General features: G+C 42.9%; 2 protein-coding genes across 8 annotated transcripts in view; one reads left to right on the top strand and one right to left on the bottom strand.

The window, feature by feature from the left end:
- The window catches only part of PLEKHH1 (pleckstrin homology, MyTH4 and FERM domain containing H1), a 57,584-nt gene extending 53,374 nt beyond the window's left edge, over positions 1 to 4,210 (top strand). For 2 of the 4 annotated variants that reach the window (XM_068946217.1, XM_068946216.1), the window contains exons 26-29: positions 356 to 485; positions 2,077 to 2,163; positions 2,713 to 2,859; positions 3,170 to 4,210. In XM_068946217.1, the coding sequence (XP_068802318.1) occupies positions 356 to 485; positions 2,077 to 2,163; positions 2,713 to 2,859; positions 3,170 to 3,346 (541 nt within the window). In that variant the 3' untranslated portion in view covers positions 3,347 to 4,210. Of the gene's footprint in view, positions 1 to 355; positions 486 to 2,076; positions 2,164 to 2,712; positions 2,860 to 3,169 lie in introns of those variants that run through there. The other 2 variants (XR_011141531.1, XM_068946218.1) reach the window with 2 other exon arrangements.
- On the bottom strand, positions 1,477 to 16,090 carry PIGH (phosphatidylinositol glycan anchor biosynthesis class H). 4 transcript variants are annotated; one of them, XR_011141532.1, is made up of 7 exons: positions 15,631 to 16,090; positions 13,567 to 13,776; positions 10,848 to 10,931; positions 8,427 to 8,602; positions 6,772 to 7,048; positions 3,901 to 3,985; positions 1,477 to 2,809 (listed from the first exon to the last, which is right to left on the bottom strand). XR_011141532.1 is itself a non-coding variant. In XM_068946219.1 (4 exons), exons 1-4 carry the CDS (start codon positions 15,805 to 15,807, stop codon positions 8,501 to 8,503), a joined length of 573 nt encoding a protein of 190 aa, XP_068802320.1. In that variant the 5' UTR covers positions 15,808 to 16,090; the 3' UTR covers positions 7,774 to 8,500. The 4 variants fall into 4 exon arrangements, 1 of the variants encoding a protein (XP_068802320.1); XR_011141533.1 differs by lacking the exon at positions 6,772 to 7,048; XR_011141534.1 differs by lacking the exons at positions 3,901 to 3,985; positions 6,772 to 7,048 and having other exon boundaries at positions 2,673 to 2,809.
- Positions 16,091 to 17,825: the final 1,735 nt, after the last annotated feature.

Below are 17,825 nucleotides of genomic sequence, written 5' to 3' on the forward strand. Positions count from 1 at the left end.
GATGAAGGTGAGAGTATAACTGAATCTGAAGACAAGCTGGGCAGGATTTTACTGCAACAGCTGTTTGAATGCATTTACAGTTGTTCAGTATATACAGCATTGAGCAACTGGTATATGACTGGGATTCCTGGGCATTACAGTGTTAAGTAATAGTAAAATAATCGTGGATGTACAGAAACTGCTAAAATAAACTCAGGTTGTACAACCTTCCTAATTGACAGTGCTACCAGCCCTGTATGTGGTGTTATGTAGAATAGCCCTTTGGAATGAAAGGTACATTTATAATCTGATATAATTTTACTTACCTTGAAAGACATTAGTAAGTGGTGCCGTCTTGTGTCTTGGATTCTGAAAGGCAAGTGGCTGACAGGCTGGCAACAAAGTGGATGATGCTGCAGGGATGCTCTCCACCAGAATGTGTTCGAATTTATTTGACGGTGGCCCGGAAATGGCCTCTCTTTGGAACCAAAATATTTGCTGCTAAGGTAACTGGAACACATTTTTTCCCTTTCTTGAGAGTGGACTCTCCCAGCAGAGCTACATCTGTGATCTCTAGTAGAACAGGTTGAAAATGCTCCTACTTCAGGAAGGGGAAAAACTGAACAATACTGCTCTGGACCAGCTCTGGTTACCAAACCGGTTTAGAAAGAAGAACAGGTTCTAGACGCTAGGGGCTGCTAGCGTTCCGTAATAAATGCTGAAAATCCTTCCTTGGCTGCATGAGTTCATCATGATACAAGATACTACCTCTCCCTACTACACCTTTCCAAAGCTTTTACAGGCAGGTGTTTCCTGGTCATCAAGGCTGCAATGATAGTTTTAAAAATATTGACATACCACTGAGAGGAAAAGAGAAGAGCCCCCCCATAAATCATGCCCCGCAGCTAATGCTAGCTAAAAGGAGAATGGGTATTTCAGTCCTGTTCTCCCTACCAAATGAGAGGGGCAAGTGTTGCTGCTGTCCTGGTGCACAAACAGAAAAATTGAGGCACAGATTGACTAAGCTGCCAGCCCACAGCCATCAGCAGAAGAGCAAAGTGCTCTTCTAGTGGGAGTGCTGTTCCCAATAGCTTGTCCCATCCCATAGCCCATCCCAGGCTAGAGCTCTATTTCTATTACCCCTGCCCAAATTAATGTCTTAGCATATGGTGGTCTGTCTGAGAAGTCTTGTTTTGGCATTAAGTGTCTTCCCCAACCAAGCAGGAGCCTCCCCCTCTTGAATATTTGAGAAGGGGGGGGGGGGGTCTTGCTCATGGTTACATATCCCCTTGCTTTGAAGTCAAAGTTGTTGTAGTTACAGAATAAAGTATAAGGATAAAAGGGACCTCTTGAGTAAACATACAAGAAACTTCCAAAAAGTCCAGGCAAGCACAGTGATTTCCCCTAGACTTTGTGGCTATCAGCAGTAAAAGCAGAAGTTGTTACTGGTGTTTGAGGTGACTGACACTGAAGAATCAGAGTACAGAAAGTTCCATCCAGAGTTGAAATAATACTGATATTTCTGATGACTAACATATGTTATAACTTTTCAATAGTTAAACAGCAAAAATTATGGCATTAGCCACATAACAGCAGATTGCCAGGAGAGACTCATGTCATTAGTCATAACAACATATAACACATTTTTAACAGGTGACTGATGCACATTTGCCGAAATCTGCAAGACAGAAAATTGCATTGATGAGGTGTATGGTGCACTGGCACGATAGAAATGAGCAGGCTTGACTGCCTGACTGAAGGGGTAGTGTAAGAACTAGAACCAGAACAGAGCGGAACTGCTGTTCTGTCACTTTCTCCCAGCTTTATCTTCAGTTTTAATGATAATGATGGGATTTAACTAATCTGAAAAATCTTTGTCATTGTTTCATCTATGTGTAAATCTATCTGTCTTCCCAAAAAAAAAAAAAAAGTCATTCCAGATTTTGAAAGGTGCCATCTTAAAAATCAAACCAGTGAGCCTATGGCATTCTCTCTCACCTCCACTTTAGCCTTAAAACCCAAGAAAGAGTTGCATCAGAAACTTCTTATCTGTGGCATTCAAGAAATATCTAAATTATTATATTTTCACTTCCCCAGCCTATTTTGCCTTCTTCCTTGGAAGACTGTCCAGTCTGGATAGCTGTGAATGAAGATGGTATCAGCATACTGGATTATAACACTATGGTATGGTGAGGAACAGTGTTTAAGAAAAATAACTCGTCTCCCACAAAAACACATTGTGTCCTCATAAAGTCAGTAGAAGTTTCCCTTTAACTTCAGATGAAGCCAGAAGTTAATTTGCAGACGTTAGAGATGAGGGAAGCAAGGGCTGTTTTTGAGCACTACATAAACACAGGAAAATTACAGTTATGCCAGAAGGTAAGGTTTCATGAGATAGCTAACTTGATAGGCAGCAAACAAGCTCAGACATCTTGTAAAATGTCAGTGGTGGATGGACTTCATTACCTCCACTGGGGATATAGCAAGAGTTTGGGCTGCTGCTCTGAAGTAGTGAGGCACCAGGCAAATTGGGAAAATCCTACAAATACACTTCTCATTTGAGATTTCTCTGCCAGCTGTAAATGATACAGTCAAGCCCTTCACAGGGGCATGGCTGGCTGTTACTGCTGGAGATCTAGTGTTCTACCAGTAAATAGCAAATAACATCATTTTGATATGGATTTTTTTTTTAAACCAGAAGTATGACTCTTTCCAACTCTTTATTGTCTGCAGCACTTGAAGCTCTCTTATTCATACTCTTCTGTGCTGACATTTGGAGGCTGTCGAGATGACTTCATGATTGTAGTCAGTCAAATGAAAGACAGGAGTTCTGGAAAACACAGCAGTGAAAAGCTCCTTTTCACAATGGCAGTTCCAAAGGTAATTATAAAATAAACAGTGAGAGAGCTTCTTTCCATCTGGCAGAATCACAGCTAGGCATTTTGTACAAGTACTGGGGAATGGTACTTTGGGCTGCTGTACTTGTATATTCTTGAATATACATTCAAGAAATCCCTTGCAAGCTGGAACCTTTGAGTAACTTATTCAATACAGGCTTTAACTTCAAAACTGAACAACTTCATGTGAGACACAGTTGTCTGCAAAAGTTTTGCAGCCAATAGGGATTAAAAATCAAAGGGCACTTTCTCCTCTAATTGACTTACAGTTAATCATTTTCTTTTTTCCCTAGATTGTTGAAGCAACACTTCTTATTGCCAGCTATATTAACTACCATTCAACAACCTCGCTCCCATCCTCTACACAACCTTCCCAAAGCACAACACCTGGTAACAAGCTCTGGGAGACTGAAAGTCCGTGCTCTTTCCCTTCCATGCCCCGAAGCACTAAGGGTCCCACCCTGCTCTGAGAGCTCATTCCAAATGGCTTGGGTGGTGGTTTTTTTTGTTTGTTTGTTTTGCACTGCTCTGTACTGAATTAGACTGCTGTGATTTTGCTGGTTACCCACCTTGTTTTAATGCAGGCTCCAATTCTTTCTCCATAATAATACATAAAGTTCCTTAGTGTGGGTAAAGGCAGTGGCCTTTCTTTTCACAAAGCTTGATTTTGAAACTCTGCAGGAGTTTCCTTTCCATGCCACATTCCATCCAACACACCATGCCTCAGGTCACTTCCCTGCACAGTGTTCTGGTCACATTACATCCCCCACATCTTTCCTTCTACCTGTTTTTCTTGCATCTCCTGATCTTACTGCTTTTCTTTCAGGTGCATACATTTTCTTTGATTCCCTCCCTTTCTCAGCTTGCACCTGCCTTTAGACCACTGCATACCCTATGTCTGGAACCTCAGGCCATTATGAGTTTCAGAGTTGGACTTTCTTCCTCATCACAGCTCCTTTCAGTTATTCTCATTATTTTTAAGAATCTTCTGTTTGCATCAATCATTAACTTGCCAGCTCTTTACCTGAATTAGACTGTAAACTCTGCACGGGGCTGGTCTGCCTTGTATATAGGCTTGGACTTGATTGCAGCTAGCTCACTACACAGTCCTGTTAAAATTAAAAACAGGTGGTAATGGATACTGTGGCATGTGGCATGAACTCTGCACAAGGATGCATCCTGTTGAATGATGCCTGTATGAGGCGTTGCATATCACTGCATCACAAACTAGATGCACATGGAAAAAGGCAATTACTGGAGCGTAAAGATTAACATGACAGTTTGATTAGGTAGTTTAGGGATAACTGGAACTCTAGTATGATGGCTATTGACAACCAGAACATAAAGTTCTCAGCAGTGTTTAGATTCTCTGCTGCCACTCCCAAAATAAAAATTAAGACAGTCTTTTTATAGAGACCTACAATAATTGTGTTTTTATGCAACAGCTTAACACAACCAAGACTACAATTTTAACTTTCCCTAAATGACTCCTCCCTGAATCTGGTGCCCAAATTTAAAGGCACAGAACCTTTCCTAGTCCTGGCTCCAGACCGGAAAGAAAGGAAGAACAAACTGTCCTGAAGGAAGAGGAACTAAACTGACAAGAACCACCCTGGTGGGGGTCAAGGATTATTTTATACCTGAAATAGGGAGTTTGGAACAAGAGTTCGGTGGTATTTGAGAATGATTTCAACCTTAATTAACTAAAGGTGGAAACCTGGCTTTTTTGCATATTGAGGACTCTCGACGACTGGGAGTGGAACAGCGTCAGATGATGCCCTAGCTCCAACAGGACTGATGTATTACAGGAGTCTACGCTATTCCATGTGATGGATGAAGACTGGATCTCTGCTGCAGGGCTGAATGTGTCACGTGCCCAGCATCAGACAAGCACTTTCAAAGACTCTTTCTGTTAATCACTGCTATGTTTTGGGATGTGTTTGAAACTGCACATAATCTCTGACAAAGGAAGGCAAATTTTGTACTTTTTGTCTTTCAGCAACTGGCACAGATCTTTCCAAAAAAACCCAAACCAGCGCTGCCATTCTGACTTCACAGAAGTTGCTCCTTTCAGACCCCTGCTTCCTTCATGCTATCAAAGCAAGGAGGAGGTAGTCAGCAAATGTATATCCAAGTACTGTCCTTCACTTTCCTAAATAATGTTTTTTTTATCAGCTGCAAAGGGTTTGCCCCTCTGAAGAAAGACTAATGAATTTTAAACAAAGAAAAATAACCATTCTTTTTGAACATCTACAGCTACCTAGCTTGAGTTCTACTATTTTCATAAGCCTTCTAAAAATCTAAGTAAGAATAATTGCCCTTTTCTAAAGTACTATGTAGAACTTCATAACAATTTTGCATTCACAGAATGGTTGAGGTTGGAAGGGACCGCTGGAGATCATCTAGTCCAACCCCCTTGCTCAGCAGGGTCATCTAGAGCACATTGCCCAAGGGAAAAAAAAAAAATCACAAAAAAATCAAATTAAAACAGTGTGAATCCAACCATTATAAAGAATTCAGTAATAACAAACTAAAGCCATTCACAAATGAACAAACCATACCAGTGTGTTTACTTCCTTGTACCTGCCACCAACCCTGAAATATCCAGCCAATGCTGATACTTCAAAAAGTTTCTGTTTAAGGTTATAGTGGGTGCATAGCCATAAACTAAAAGAGAAGAATATGGGAGAGAGACAAACATTTTGTATAATTCTGAACAATCCCTTGTCAGCAAAACATTAAAAAAAAGGGGGGGGGTTATGGGAGGAACAATATGGCAGCCATAAATCAGGAAAAGATTATACAAACAGAGACCTGATCCACACATACTGCAATCTACCCACTTGTCATGAATTTAAGGACCATTCTGTCAAGCTATTGTAAAGGACAGAAGCTTTCTGAGCCAAAAAATAATTTTGAGAAGGCATTGCTTTAGTCTTTTTTTTTCCTAGATACTTTCAAATGACTAAGTAGCCTGATATAGTGGTCAGTAGTATGCATCCTCTCTCTCATAACACACATTTTCTTAGTGATCTTAGGACAGATGTGAGCGTTATTCCTCCTCGCTCAGTCACCTGCAGCAAACAATTCCTCTGGAACCTAAAGGTGCACTTGGCAGGCTGCTGCTTGTAACCTGCCAGTAACAAAGCTGCTTCAGAATAAGCTATCATCTGCACTGGGGATGCTCACAGCAGAAAAATCTCCAGTTGACTATTTGGAGGCTGTACTTAACTTACAGCACTAACACTTAGGTTCTTAGAGACTTGTGTCAGGGGCAAAGAGGAAGCAGACGTTGAATAAGCCAGGGCTGTCGTGAAGCTCATTATTTTCTGACATAACTGCACTTTAAATTCACAAGTGTGGTATATGACTTCTTTCCCTCGCCTTATTTCTTACAAATATTCACCAATACTTGAGTATTTCAGGGACCAACCCACTCTGATGGATGTACATATACCTCCTGTTTATAGCCTACCTGATTTCAAAAAACAAAACAAAAAAAACCTGTGTAGATACCTATTCTGTATGATTGGTATAGAAACTTTTTATTTTAATCACTGCTTTTGGCAATGGCTGGACTACAGAATATAGTATAGAATGTGATGACAAATGCCTTTGGTTTTTCTAACTGCTGTGTGTATGCAAAAGGCTGACTAGGTGATAATGTGAGATTTCTGTTTGTTCTTAATAAAATGCAGTTGTCATGAATGAAGCTGTATTTACTCTCAGAGTGAAACAATTATTTTAAAAGCCAAAACAGCCCTGAGATAAAACAGATGTATACAAAGATGAGGTTTAGCATCCTGGGGCAGACCTGCGCTAGTCTGACTCCTTGTTTCTCTCTGCTGATCTTCCAATTCTCAGCTTTAGTGGATCACTAGGATGACATACGCACCTCCACGAGCTTAGGATGTTCACTCCTTCAAAAGCTGGCTAAAACAGTCTTCCAGACTTTCTCCTGTGACACAGTAACTCCTTCATTCCCACAATGCACATTCTCAGGACCTCATGGTATAGTCACTGTTCCCAGCACGCTCTTAGGCTCAGGACTCCTCTCCGCTGAGACATAATTTCCCTTCTGATACGTTCTCCCCTCTTCTCTGCAAATCTTCCTGCTGTTGTGCTTTGTCCAGGTTACCATCTCTCCAAGGCTTCTCACCATTTCTCTGCCACTTGAAGGGACAAAACCTGCCTTAACCACACCACGGAGTCATGAGCAACTGCATACACAACTCTAGCATACCACCTGGTTCTTCAGTCAAAGGACCTCCACAATCATTTATACAGTCACGCTTCCAGGGTCTTGTTAATGGCCAACTCAACCTCCCAACATCCACCCTCTCCTCTCCAGATTTGCCTGAACGTGCAGGCAAACACAGCTTGCATCAGAGTGCAGCTTCATTAATTTCAGAGAGACCCACCAACCTACATTAGAGCAGAACTGGACCCAAATCCATCATTAAAAGCACTTGTCAGAAATTACAGAAAACTGTAACCAAACAAGATCATGCAAAAACAAGCGGCACATCCCAAAGCTTCTGCCTTTGACAACTAGAATATACTTCTTCCTGTGACATGAGCTAACCTGTGTCTTTAAAACTTCATGACAGTCAAAAATCACCTTAACTCTACAGTATTCCATGATGATGCGCAAACTATTTTACTTCTAGATTATGTAGACAGCTGTAATAGGGCATTGTATGCAAACTAATCATGACCCTTAGGCTCCTGCCAACTTGCTGGTTTAGCTCTTGTTCTGAAGACATTCTGAATTGCCTCAGTTGCATTACTACAGTGTCACAGAAACAAAGGAGAGGAAAATACTATTTAAAGTTACCATAACGCTTAGATTATCAGTAAGGAAGAGTGTCCCATCATTCAGTTACTCCCTAGAACATAAATCGATACAGCTTTATTCACACAGTCATTCTCACCATGTTCAACAACATATTTTCTCATATTCCAAGGGCAACTGATGCGGCCCTTTTAAAGAACAGTAGACATTTTAGTGAATGTAACTGAATGCTACAGTATATTTTAATTTTCTGTTATTTTCTTCTGAAATCCCCCTACGGATCAGAGGAAGTTACCATCCTAACCCATCCATCAGTTTTCGTCTTCTAGAGTGGTCTTTTTTTCAAAGAAAAGGTTGAGAAGAAACTCATAAAAAATGCACATTTGGGGCAATCTGGCCATTGTGTGTATATCAGAATTTTCAGATCCACTAAAGAATACACAATCCATGCATGCTTTTGACCCCTCCTTGTTGCATTTCCCCTAATTCTTTCTTGGGGAGGCCTGGAGAAACCTTTTCTGTCTGACTCTTAAAAAGTTCTACTCACCTGTCTTCACAGCAATAGATGACAGCACCCTGGCACAAGGGTCGATCGTGTTCCTGAGCTGACATTTTCTACTATAATAGCCCTGTGATTCTGTGCAGGCCTTCAGCCTTAACATCATTCTCCTGCTGTACCACATTCTACTTATCTAATTTAAAAAACAAACAAACAAAACAAAACAAAACAACAACAACCAACCAACCAAACACACCATGGGTCAGTTTTGCTTGCTTTTCCATGTGTGCCTCCAAATTCTGCTGAAAGTCTGTCTTGATTTTTTTTTTTTTATTTTATTCCACTTGACTGGGGAGTTGTCTTCCTCTGCTCCAGGATTTCTTGACAACTTTTGTACACTTCCATCAAGCAGTCCAGACGTGGCTTGGAGCTCTAGAAGTCAAGTCAAGCAACAGAGAATCAGACTGAACCAGCTGAAAAAGAGCTGGAAAGCTTTAACTTCCCACCCAGTGAGATCTGTCAGGCAGAGAAAGGAATATGGAGATAGCTGACATAAAGCTGACTGTCAGAAGTATGCACGTAGAAGGAATGTAACAGTAAGGCATCTGTAGTTGATTAGCTTTATTATCTCACCTTAAGTCAACAGAGAATAGATTTTCCTTTTATGTGTTCACTGAGAACTAGTCTAGCAAATTCCAGGACGTGTTTGATGTAGCCTGGAGGTGAAGACAAAGCCACTGCTAAGCCACTGCTTAGCCACAAGCTATACCTGCTCTGTGATGAAAAACACTACTCCCTACAGCTGTCCGGTCAGAACACACAGCACCATTCTGCAGTTAGCCTGAGTCACTCACCAAATGAGAAATCCTCCCCTTTCTCTGCTCACAGCGCACAGTGAGAACACGGGGGGGAAAAAAAAAAAAATCCACATCTTCCAGCCCCTTAGCCTATGATTAGGTTGTACTACCTCTATTTACCTCCAGAACAGCAGATTTCCATACACTAATGCAGCATCCTAACAGACTTCCACCCTCAAAAATCTACCTTCAGAATAGGGAGTTTAGACTACTGGCCCTTCACCTCTGCTAGTACTGTTAATGAGAGGACAACAGAAGATTAACTGAAAACATCAATTCATTTCAGGCAAACAGGGAATGGTGGTCAAAGTATAATGACTTTCCATCACTTCTGACCTGGAGCAGCAAAGAGGCGAAAGTTTCCCCAGCCCTCATCTGACCTCCTGAGTCACTCAGTCCCTATGGTCCCATGACTTTTGGGCTTCCAAAACAAAATTGCCGTATAAAGTCCATCAAATGCCTCTCCTTGCAAATGTTGCTTAAGAGAACAACAGGTCAAATTCAGCACAGAAACATTCCTGGGCTCAGTGACACGGTAAACGCTATTTTTGAAGGCTGATATGACTTAGAGGAACAGAGACCCAATGAATGAGTTGCAACAGAGTTACTAGTTACTGCCCTCTCAAAACTAAGTAACATAATAACTCACACTTTAGAAGCAAGAATTACTGGCAGGTAATGAATTTCAAACTGACGGATCTCTTTCTGTACCTCCTTTGCTGCTGGAGTCAAATCTACCAATATCAAGATATTTCCATGGAAATAACATTGTTCAGAGTTGAGCTAGAAGAAAAAGAAACCATAAAAATGCCAGGCAGCCCCTTCGAAGATGCCAAGGAGCACGAGCAACTAAAAGCAGGTTCCTGAGTGCAGCTGTCAGGAATTCATTAGTTGTAGTCTTCCAGCAAATCTGTTTTTCTCCTTAACTACGTGTGAAATACTTCATTTATATTATTGTTAGTAAATGCTTTTAGGATTGTGGGACTGAGTCAGCAGCAAGTATCAACGGATCAGTAAATCTGTACCTGAAAGTGTTTAGCTGAGGACTAACCGTATCTGGTCATAAACTGGATGCGGACTTCAAGCTGATATACACCAGTAACAAGTAACTTCAGAAGGACAAAGAAGGCTATGAAAACAGCAGTCTAAGATGTGAGGTACATCTGTACTGCTTACTACCACACAAGGATCAAGGTATTGTTGTGTTAGGCAAGCTCAATCAGAAAGAAATCCCATCCCAAAGATGGGATTATGAACGGTCAGAATAGGTTAGCAGAAGACAAGAAAGGAGAAATAGGGTAACAAAGCAAACAAGTGATTATACATTAAGCAAATTGTTCATAGCTTGTACTGTGATCTTTGCCAATGGGCAAAAAAGGGGAACTCAGTCTAATGCCAAGGAGGTTTTTATGAGAACTTTTGGCACACAGACCTGAGACAAAAATCAACTACAGCACCGTGCTGTAGTTCTGGTGGTAATGCTGAGCGTGAAACTGCACACAGAAAGCTGTGTGAGTCCTCATTACTCTACATGAGCCAAAGACTTTCAGTTCATATAAGCTTTGGTTGGGTTCGAATTTACACAGCTCCATATTCTTTGAATGCAGGACAGATGAGAAAGCATACTCAGCACTTGGTTCTGTGAGACTTCTGATACCACCTGCTCCAAAGCACTGTAAGAACCAACCTGAAGGCTCAGCCAGGGAAAAAAAAAAAAACACTTGTAATGGGCTGCTTGTAGCAGAATAAAAATACATCAAGACATCTAGTACACACACAAACCAGAAGTTTGGATTTCTCCACAATTCAGTCAGACTCACCTGAAAGAGTGGCACAACCTCAGACACTCCCTGAGGATCCTGAGGGTCCTGGAGAAGGATGCACAGGTAATAGATAACTTTTTGCTACAAGACAAACAGACAAAATCAGCAAAATCTGAGAATGCTGTCAAAGTGCATGGAGTTACTGTAGAAAAACGACCCGTTTTAACTCATTGGCTTGAAGGAAGCATTTGCGTTTTCTAAACGTAAATCAGCAGAAACAATGTTTTAAGAAGGTAAATAGGGTAGATATTTTTGCTACAAAATCATGCATAAAGAAGCTTGAAATCAGTCTCTTTCTCTCCCTTTTCCTGTTTGTCTTCAGCCTTGAAGATATCAGAAAGGTCTAGTTCTGTGAACTCTGCCTTCTTAGTAGGAAGGGTGGCAGTCTGATTTTCAGAAAAAGCCATCCCTTCCCCAAAAGCATCCTTCTTGCAAAAATCTATTTGAATCACTGCAGTGCAAGATATTACAAAACCTAAGAACAAAAAAATATACAGGAAAGAAAGCCAAGATATAAGCATTACTGCTAACAATGCTTTTCTCTTATGCTCTTTTGATGCATTCCCTTTTGCTAGTTCTCTGTTTTGCCCTTCTAAAAAGTTATACTATGTGTGAACAAACTGAAGACTCTGAGGAATGAATAAGAATTTGTTTTCCTCTACAATGACATCAACTATACTAGCAATCGCCTGTGTGAACTCAGTTCTTCATCACTGTGTTTGAACATGACAGTGATGGTAGCACAGCACAGCATAGAAAGTCTTACATTAAAAAAAAAAAAAGTACAAAGGCTTTTGGGCCTATTTGCACATAAAGAGAAAGAAAAAGAGCTAACTATTGCTTTCATTTCCTTTTGCTAGAAAACTTGAAGATCTACACTAATCTCCAGGTCGTCTTCCCAAGTTCACTTCCACAAAGTAAGTTCTTGTCTGTGCACTCAAAGTGATTGGGAAAAAAACCACCCCTTTCAGAAAGCGTGGAAGAGAAATAGCTAAAAGTATGTTTTGGAGGAAAACATCTCACCTTGGGCCGGGGTCTCTTTCTGCAACCCAGGCACAATTTATGCATATGTTTCTGAAAGGAAGAACTCTGAACAAACCCAGTAGGGCCCAGATTTGGGCATCCTGAAGTTCAGCTAAGACTTTGTGCCTAACACGTCTTAGTGGTTGGCTCTAGGTCTTCAGAAACCCTTCGCCAACAGGATACAGAACGCTCAGGGACAGAGCTCAGGAATTTAGACCACCTGAACTAGGGCTTTGTTATGCAGTGCAGTGCATTTTGGTGTAGAATCCACACACATGCTGAAACCATACTATAGGCACCACAGGGGAGAAATATAGCATCAGCAAAGCTGCACAGCAGCTGAAAGCACAAGCAAACAATTTACAGGAGAACCCTAGATCACTTCAGGCATCTATCGCATGTCACAGAAAGTTCATCAGCATACGGATTTTATGGAAGATGTGTATATCTGAGAGTGACCTTTTCTTTAACAAGCTTTATTGATATACAGCACACAAAACCTGAGGCAACACATACTGCACCAAAAGGCAAATATCTTGGCAGTTTTAAGAGGTGCATAAAATGAAGCTGCAAAAGTCCATCTGCATGCCACATTCATACTGATAAGAGAGTTAGTGAAACTTCCTGGATGTGAAATATCAGCCAGAGGAAAAATTTCAGAATAGCAACTACATCCAATAAGGATCTAACAAAAAAAAAAAGTGGCTGCGAAAATACATCTTCCATTCTGCAAGTTTAGTACACTTCTCTTCCTTGTCTAGCGGTGACATTCAAGGTATTGCTAAGAAAGCAAAACAATTCTCAAGATAGAGCCTATACTTAAATTCAGTTTCAGCTGAAGAAGTCTGCTATCAGAAAGAGACCAATTAATTTTATCTGCAATCAAAATGTTTTAATGTACAGGATCTGCCTTTCCCTCACAGACTGGCCGATTAACTGAAATTAACTTTAGAGACTTTTTTAGTAAAGCATATTTCTTTCAGATAAGGCTACGAGAAATTACTCCAGGATCTGACAGAAATTACTCCAGCTCTGCTGGACTTATGGGTGCCATTTTAAAATGTTGCCTCTCTCAGCTATCTGCTTCAGCCCTTCTGCTAGAAGTTACTGGCCCTCCTTCCAGCAGCAGAAACAGCTGAATGCAATGTGTATGCCATGTCCCAATCACCCCAGGCCACAGTCAAGTATTTAAATTTATACTACACCATTTTGCCCTTCACCTGGCAATAAAATAATTTTAACTATTTTTTTCTATTAGATTTTTAATCAGAAAAGAACAAAAAATACATTGTCTGCTTTTCCACAGAAGCATAGCAAAAAACCCCAGAGACTGAGGAAAAAAAAAAAAATCACCTCTTTTGGTTGTGGTCCATCTTCTTATGGTTTATTGAATACTTACGGAGTTTTACATCGGAATTTATAAGAACAGTGTAACAGGAAGAACTAAAACCAGTAGCTCAGTGCATTATCTAAGGGATGGATTTGACTTTTTGAGGATATTTGCTTTAAGTTTTCCTTGAAAGGTAAGAAAACAGATGATAGAATAAAAAGAGAAATCTGGAACAAAGCCCCTGACATCAGCAAAGCTATAGATGTTGCTGTGTTTACTTTCTCTGGTAAACCACTCTCATGAAAACATGCTGGATCAAAGTGTGCCTAAAGATACACATGAAGAAAGACTGTATACAATTACCATGTGGATGGCTTCATTGATAACCACATCCTTCACCTGACTCATCTCAATGAAGGTTGTGCTCTCCTTCCCTGAAGCATAGGATGAAGTCACCTGAATGCCGAGTGAGCCAATGACTAACAGTGATTCCTGGTCAATCTTCACAAAGTGCAGATATACAATCAGGCCGATGAGCGTGATGAATATAGCAGCAGAAAGCACCATACTATTCTGTAACACAAACCAAGGAAAGACAGAGCGCCAGTCTTAACACACTGCTTTATACAAAGTAATGTTCCAGAGTAAACCACAATATTAAGGCTACAGTTATATGGCAGTTTTAATTAAGTGGAGTCCTCTATGTATGCAGGGCACTCACTGGGCCGGTAATGAGGTTTAAATTACCAAACACAAGTCTCCATAGTATGATCTGAAGGAATTGGGAACTGAAACCAAAATGAGCAACAAAACTTCATCCACGTCTAAATTTAGTGCGGGAAACTCCATTCAAAACAGTGAGGAGCATCAGAGAAGACAGCATGTCATACAAACATCTGTAGAAGTGATGTCAACCTAATAGAGAAATTTTAAATGTTTACTAGAGCTAAGGGTGGAGTCTCAGAGCGGAAAGAATTTGTTTTGCTAAAAGATCTGGACTAAGACCTAGGAGATCCAAGTTTTCTTCTTATAATCTGAGAGTCTAAACTTGTTCAAACTTCATCTCCCTTCTAGAGACTGTTTGCTTTCTTCCGAGCTTTGCCTGAGAACAATCTGTCTTTTGCATGCTGCAGTTTGGGATTGCTAGCTATTACATAAAATAACGTCTAACTGATAAAACTATAAGCAACAGTAAGTCATCTGAAGACCTGGTAATACATCCCAAATGTTCTCAACCTACAACCTATCTCTGGGACTTGTTTTAGAGAGCCAAAGGCCACATCCTGTAAATCAAAGTCATAACTGACAGTTCCCAAAGGACCAGAGCTACATGGCCCTCCAGCTCAACTAGTGACTGTACCACTATATGAGGTAAAGAAGCCATGCCTGCATTCAAAGAGAAAGGATACTGGACTCCTCCCAGAGCTCGTCATCATGGTGAAATCAGTGGAGAATTACAGACACTGAAATCTACAAAGAGGCTGAAGACCTTCAGGTCTGGTTTCCTGGCAGAAAGGGAGGATTGTAATCAGTTAGTTACGTACAAGCTGCATGCACTCACTTAAAATCATGCAGGAAGACAGCTGGTGGTAACTGCTGGCTCAGGATATATGCTTTTGTAAAAAATAAGACTGGACCACAACTCCCCTTCCAGCCAGAGGATGACGAGCCATCTTTTCATACCAGAAACATTGCCAATTGATTTATGTCTCTCAGTCCCCGTCTCCACTCTTTGGGAAAGATTATTGAGAAAGCTGAAGTGCGATGTGTATCATAGTGCTGGTCACAGGGATCAGCCTTTTCAGTCAAGCCAAGCTCTTGACTTTAATCTCAGGGTGAAAGTATTGGTCTGAGTCCAGAAGGCAGTCCTCCTCTGTTAGCATGGATCAAAGATCAGATATCTAAGCCAATACTTGTCGATTTATCAGCCGCTTTTGAAATCTGTACTGTCTGACAAGGTCTTGTTGACTCAACTATGCAACATGAGCAAGTAAATGACATTCGTAGTGCAGTGCTCTTTGCTCCACTCAGAAAAATCCCAGAGGGGTTTTCCTAGGAATCACTCACCTCCTTGGAGGGACCCTGCACCCCACGTCCCCGCACCTCCTCTCTCCGAGTAAACTCACAAGGCCGCGCTAGCGCCCACGCGTAAATCTACCCTAGCTGGCAAGCTACAAACCAACCGGGGCCTCCGAGAAGCGGCCGGGGGCGCTGGGGCTGCGCCAGCGGGCCCCCAGCAGCCGGCTGCCGCGCCGCGCCCACCCCGACCCAGCGAGGCACGAGCAACGACGCTCCCTCGGCAGGGCGCCCGGCGGCGAGACCCCCCTCGCCTCCCCCCCGGCCCGGCCCGGCGGGTGGGGGCTCCCCGGGGCCGCGGCGAGCGGCAGGGCCGGGCCGGGCCGCGGCCCCGGAGGCGCAGGGCGGTACCTCGCTGAGCGCGAAGAGCCCGTAGGCCGCCAGCCACACCGAGGAGGTGACGGCGCTGAGCGAGCGGAGCTGCAGGCGGGGGCCGCGCACCGCCAGCTCCCGGCAGGAGGCGCTGTGCTGGCGGCACCGCAGCGCGATGGGCGCCCCCGACACCGCCCGGTACCACCGCTCCTCCATGCCGCCCGGCCGGAACCGCCGATGCGCGAGGCCTAGAGCGGCCCGGCCGGCCCTCGTCTCGATGGTGCGGCTCCCCTCGCTTCCGGTGCTTTCCTCTCCGCGGCGAGGGGGGGGGAGCTCCTCCCTCCGCGTGCGCGCGGGGGAGCGCGGGGCGCGAAGCCACGGCCACGCGCGTGCGCAGGGCGCGGCGGCAGCGGTAGCGGCAGCGGCAGCAGCGGGCGAGGCGCCTCCCTCCCCCGGCCTGAGCCCCAAAGGGCGTCCCGGCGGGAGCTCCCCCCCCCCCCCCCCCGCGGGCGCGCCGCGCGTGTGCAGTGAGCGTGTCCGGCAGCGAGGTGGCCCGCGGGGGCTGCGCCCGCCCCAGCTCGTCCGGGTGGTGGCGGGGCAGCCGGCCTGGCGGGCGTGGTTAAGCTTGTGGAGCGCTTTTTTGTCTAATCTGCATCAACATCGGTAACCGCTACGATTTGCAAACGTGATAATTCCCTGTTTGCTCCCTCTGGGGTCTTAATAACAGGGTTGAACAACACAGGCCCTTTTGTGTGTCTTTTACCATGATGAAGAGGGACTTTTTTTTAACCGTTTGCCAGTTTCTAGTATAAAAAAAAATCTGCCTCTTTTTGTAAGTATAAGTATCTGAAGGGGGGAGTGCCAAGAGGATGAGGCCAGTCTCTTCTCCGTGGTGCCCAGCAACAGGACAAGAGGCAACGGGCACAAACTGAAACACAGGAAGTTCCACCTAAACCTGAGAAAAAACTTCTTCACTGTGAGGGTGACAGAGCATTGGAACAGGTTGCCCAGAGAGGTAGTGGAGTCTCCTTTGCTGGAGATACTCAAAACCTGTCTGGAGACAATCCTGGGCTCTAGGTGGCCCTGCTTGAGCGGGGAGGTTGGACTAGATGATCTCCAGAGGTTCCTTCCAACCTAAACCATTCTGTGATTCTGTGATTGTCTGTGCTGTCCTCAGCTACAGACTCTTAATTGAAAACAGCCTTGTTAGTGATTTATTTTTGCAAAGTTTAAAGCAGTGTTTTCTGGTTCTTTGCCACCTAAGTACATGATATTATCAAAAACTAATAAACTGGAGACTTGGCTTTGTATACAAAGACTTTAATTAATGGATCTTTGTAACGTGTTCCTTTTCGTATTTTTTAATGAATATTTCATTTCACCTGGCTGGTACTGACATAAAGCTACAGCTCTGTAATTTCCAAACTGTCATCCTACTTCCTATGCTTTTCTTGTTTGTTTCCCCTCCAGTCCTTGAGCTAGCTCTGACTGCAGATACCATCTCTCTGTGGGCAACTTATTTCAGTTATGGTATCATCAGAGCTCTTGGGTGGTTACTATATATAAACCCGTTAACTTGTTCTTGTAAAGATAGTAAAGTAATCTGTCAAGGAAAAAGAGGAACAAAGGGGGCTTCAAGAATCTCTGCCAAGATATTTACTTAGGCCAGACGAGTAGTTGAACGTTGGTACTAGTGAAAGGCTTGTGCAGTATGTCCTAGATCATATTGTAACACTGAGCTGAGGTGAGGGATGGGCTAGAGCTCTGAAGACTAAGAGTGAGGTAGCTTGGAGAGTAACAACAGCAGTAGCAGACAAAGGAACTGCAGAAACAGGAGAGAAATGTGGGAGTTTGAAAAGAGGGTTAATAAAAGTTTACAGATAGGATGATGATAAAAAAAATTGAAGCCAGAATTACAGATTTTTAAAAAGGCAAGAAGTGTTTATATTGATGGATGAGGACTGAAGTGAATTAACAGGAGCTTTGGTAGGAACGCCCAGGAGATGGGGAGAGAGAGAAGAAAAAAAAAAAGTCAGAGTAGGGAGCAGAGGGATAAAAAGCAATGTGGAGGGAAAAGGCCAGTGACAGGAGGGGAAGGAAGAGTGGACTGGACAGGAGTGCATTAATAAGAAATACAAAGCTAGCTACAGAAGTGAGGAGAAGACTTGGAGATTTTAAAGGAAGAGGAAAAAGCAACGATATGTGTGTAGATTTTATTTTCAGGTCATTGATAA

This window comes from Struthio camelus, chromosome 5 (assembly GCF_040807025.1).
Source record: "Struthio camelus isolate bStrCam1 chromosome 5, bStrCam1.hap1, whole genome shotgun sequence".
Lineage (NCBI taxonomy): Eukaryota > Metazoa > Chordata > Aves > Struthioniformes > Struthionidae > Struthio > Struthio camelus.

Bases quoted from the DNA above. Each gene is read 5' to 3' on its own strand.
- PIGH (XM_068946219.1), bottom strand. From the start codon at position 15,807: ATGGAGGAGCGGTGGTACCGGGCGGTGTCGGGGGCGCCCATCGCGCTG. The intron at 13,777-15,630 runs GTACCGCCCTGC...TTTGTGTTACAG, and splicing joins GGCTCTTCGCGCTCAGCGAG to AATAGTATGGTGCTTTCTGC. The intron at 8,603-10,847 runs GTGAGTCTGACT...CTTGACTTCTAG, and splicing joins AGGTTGTGCCACTCTTTCAG to AGCTCCAAGCCACGTCTGGA.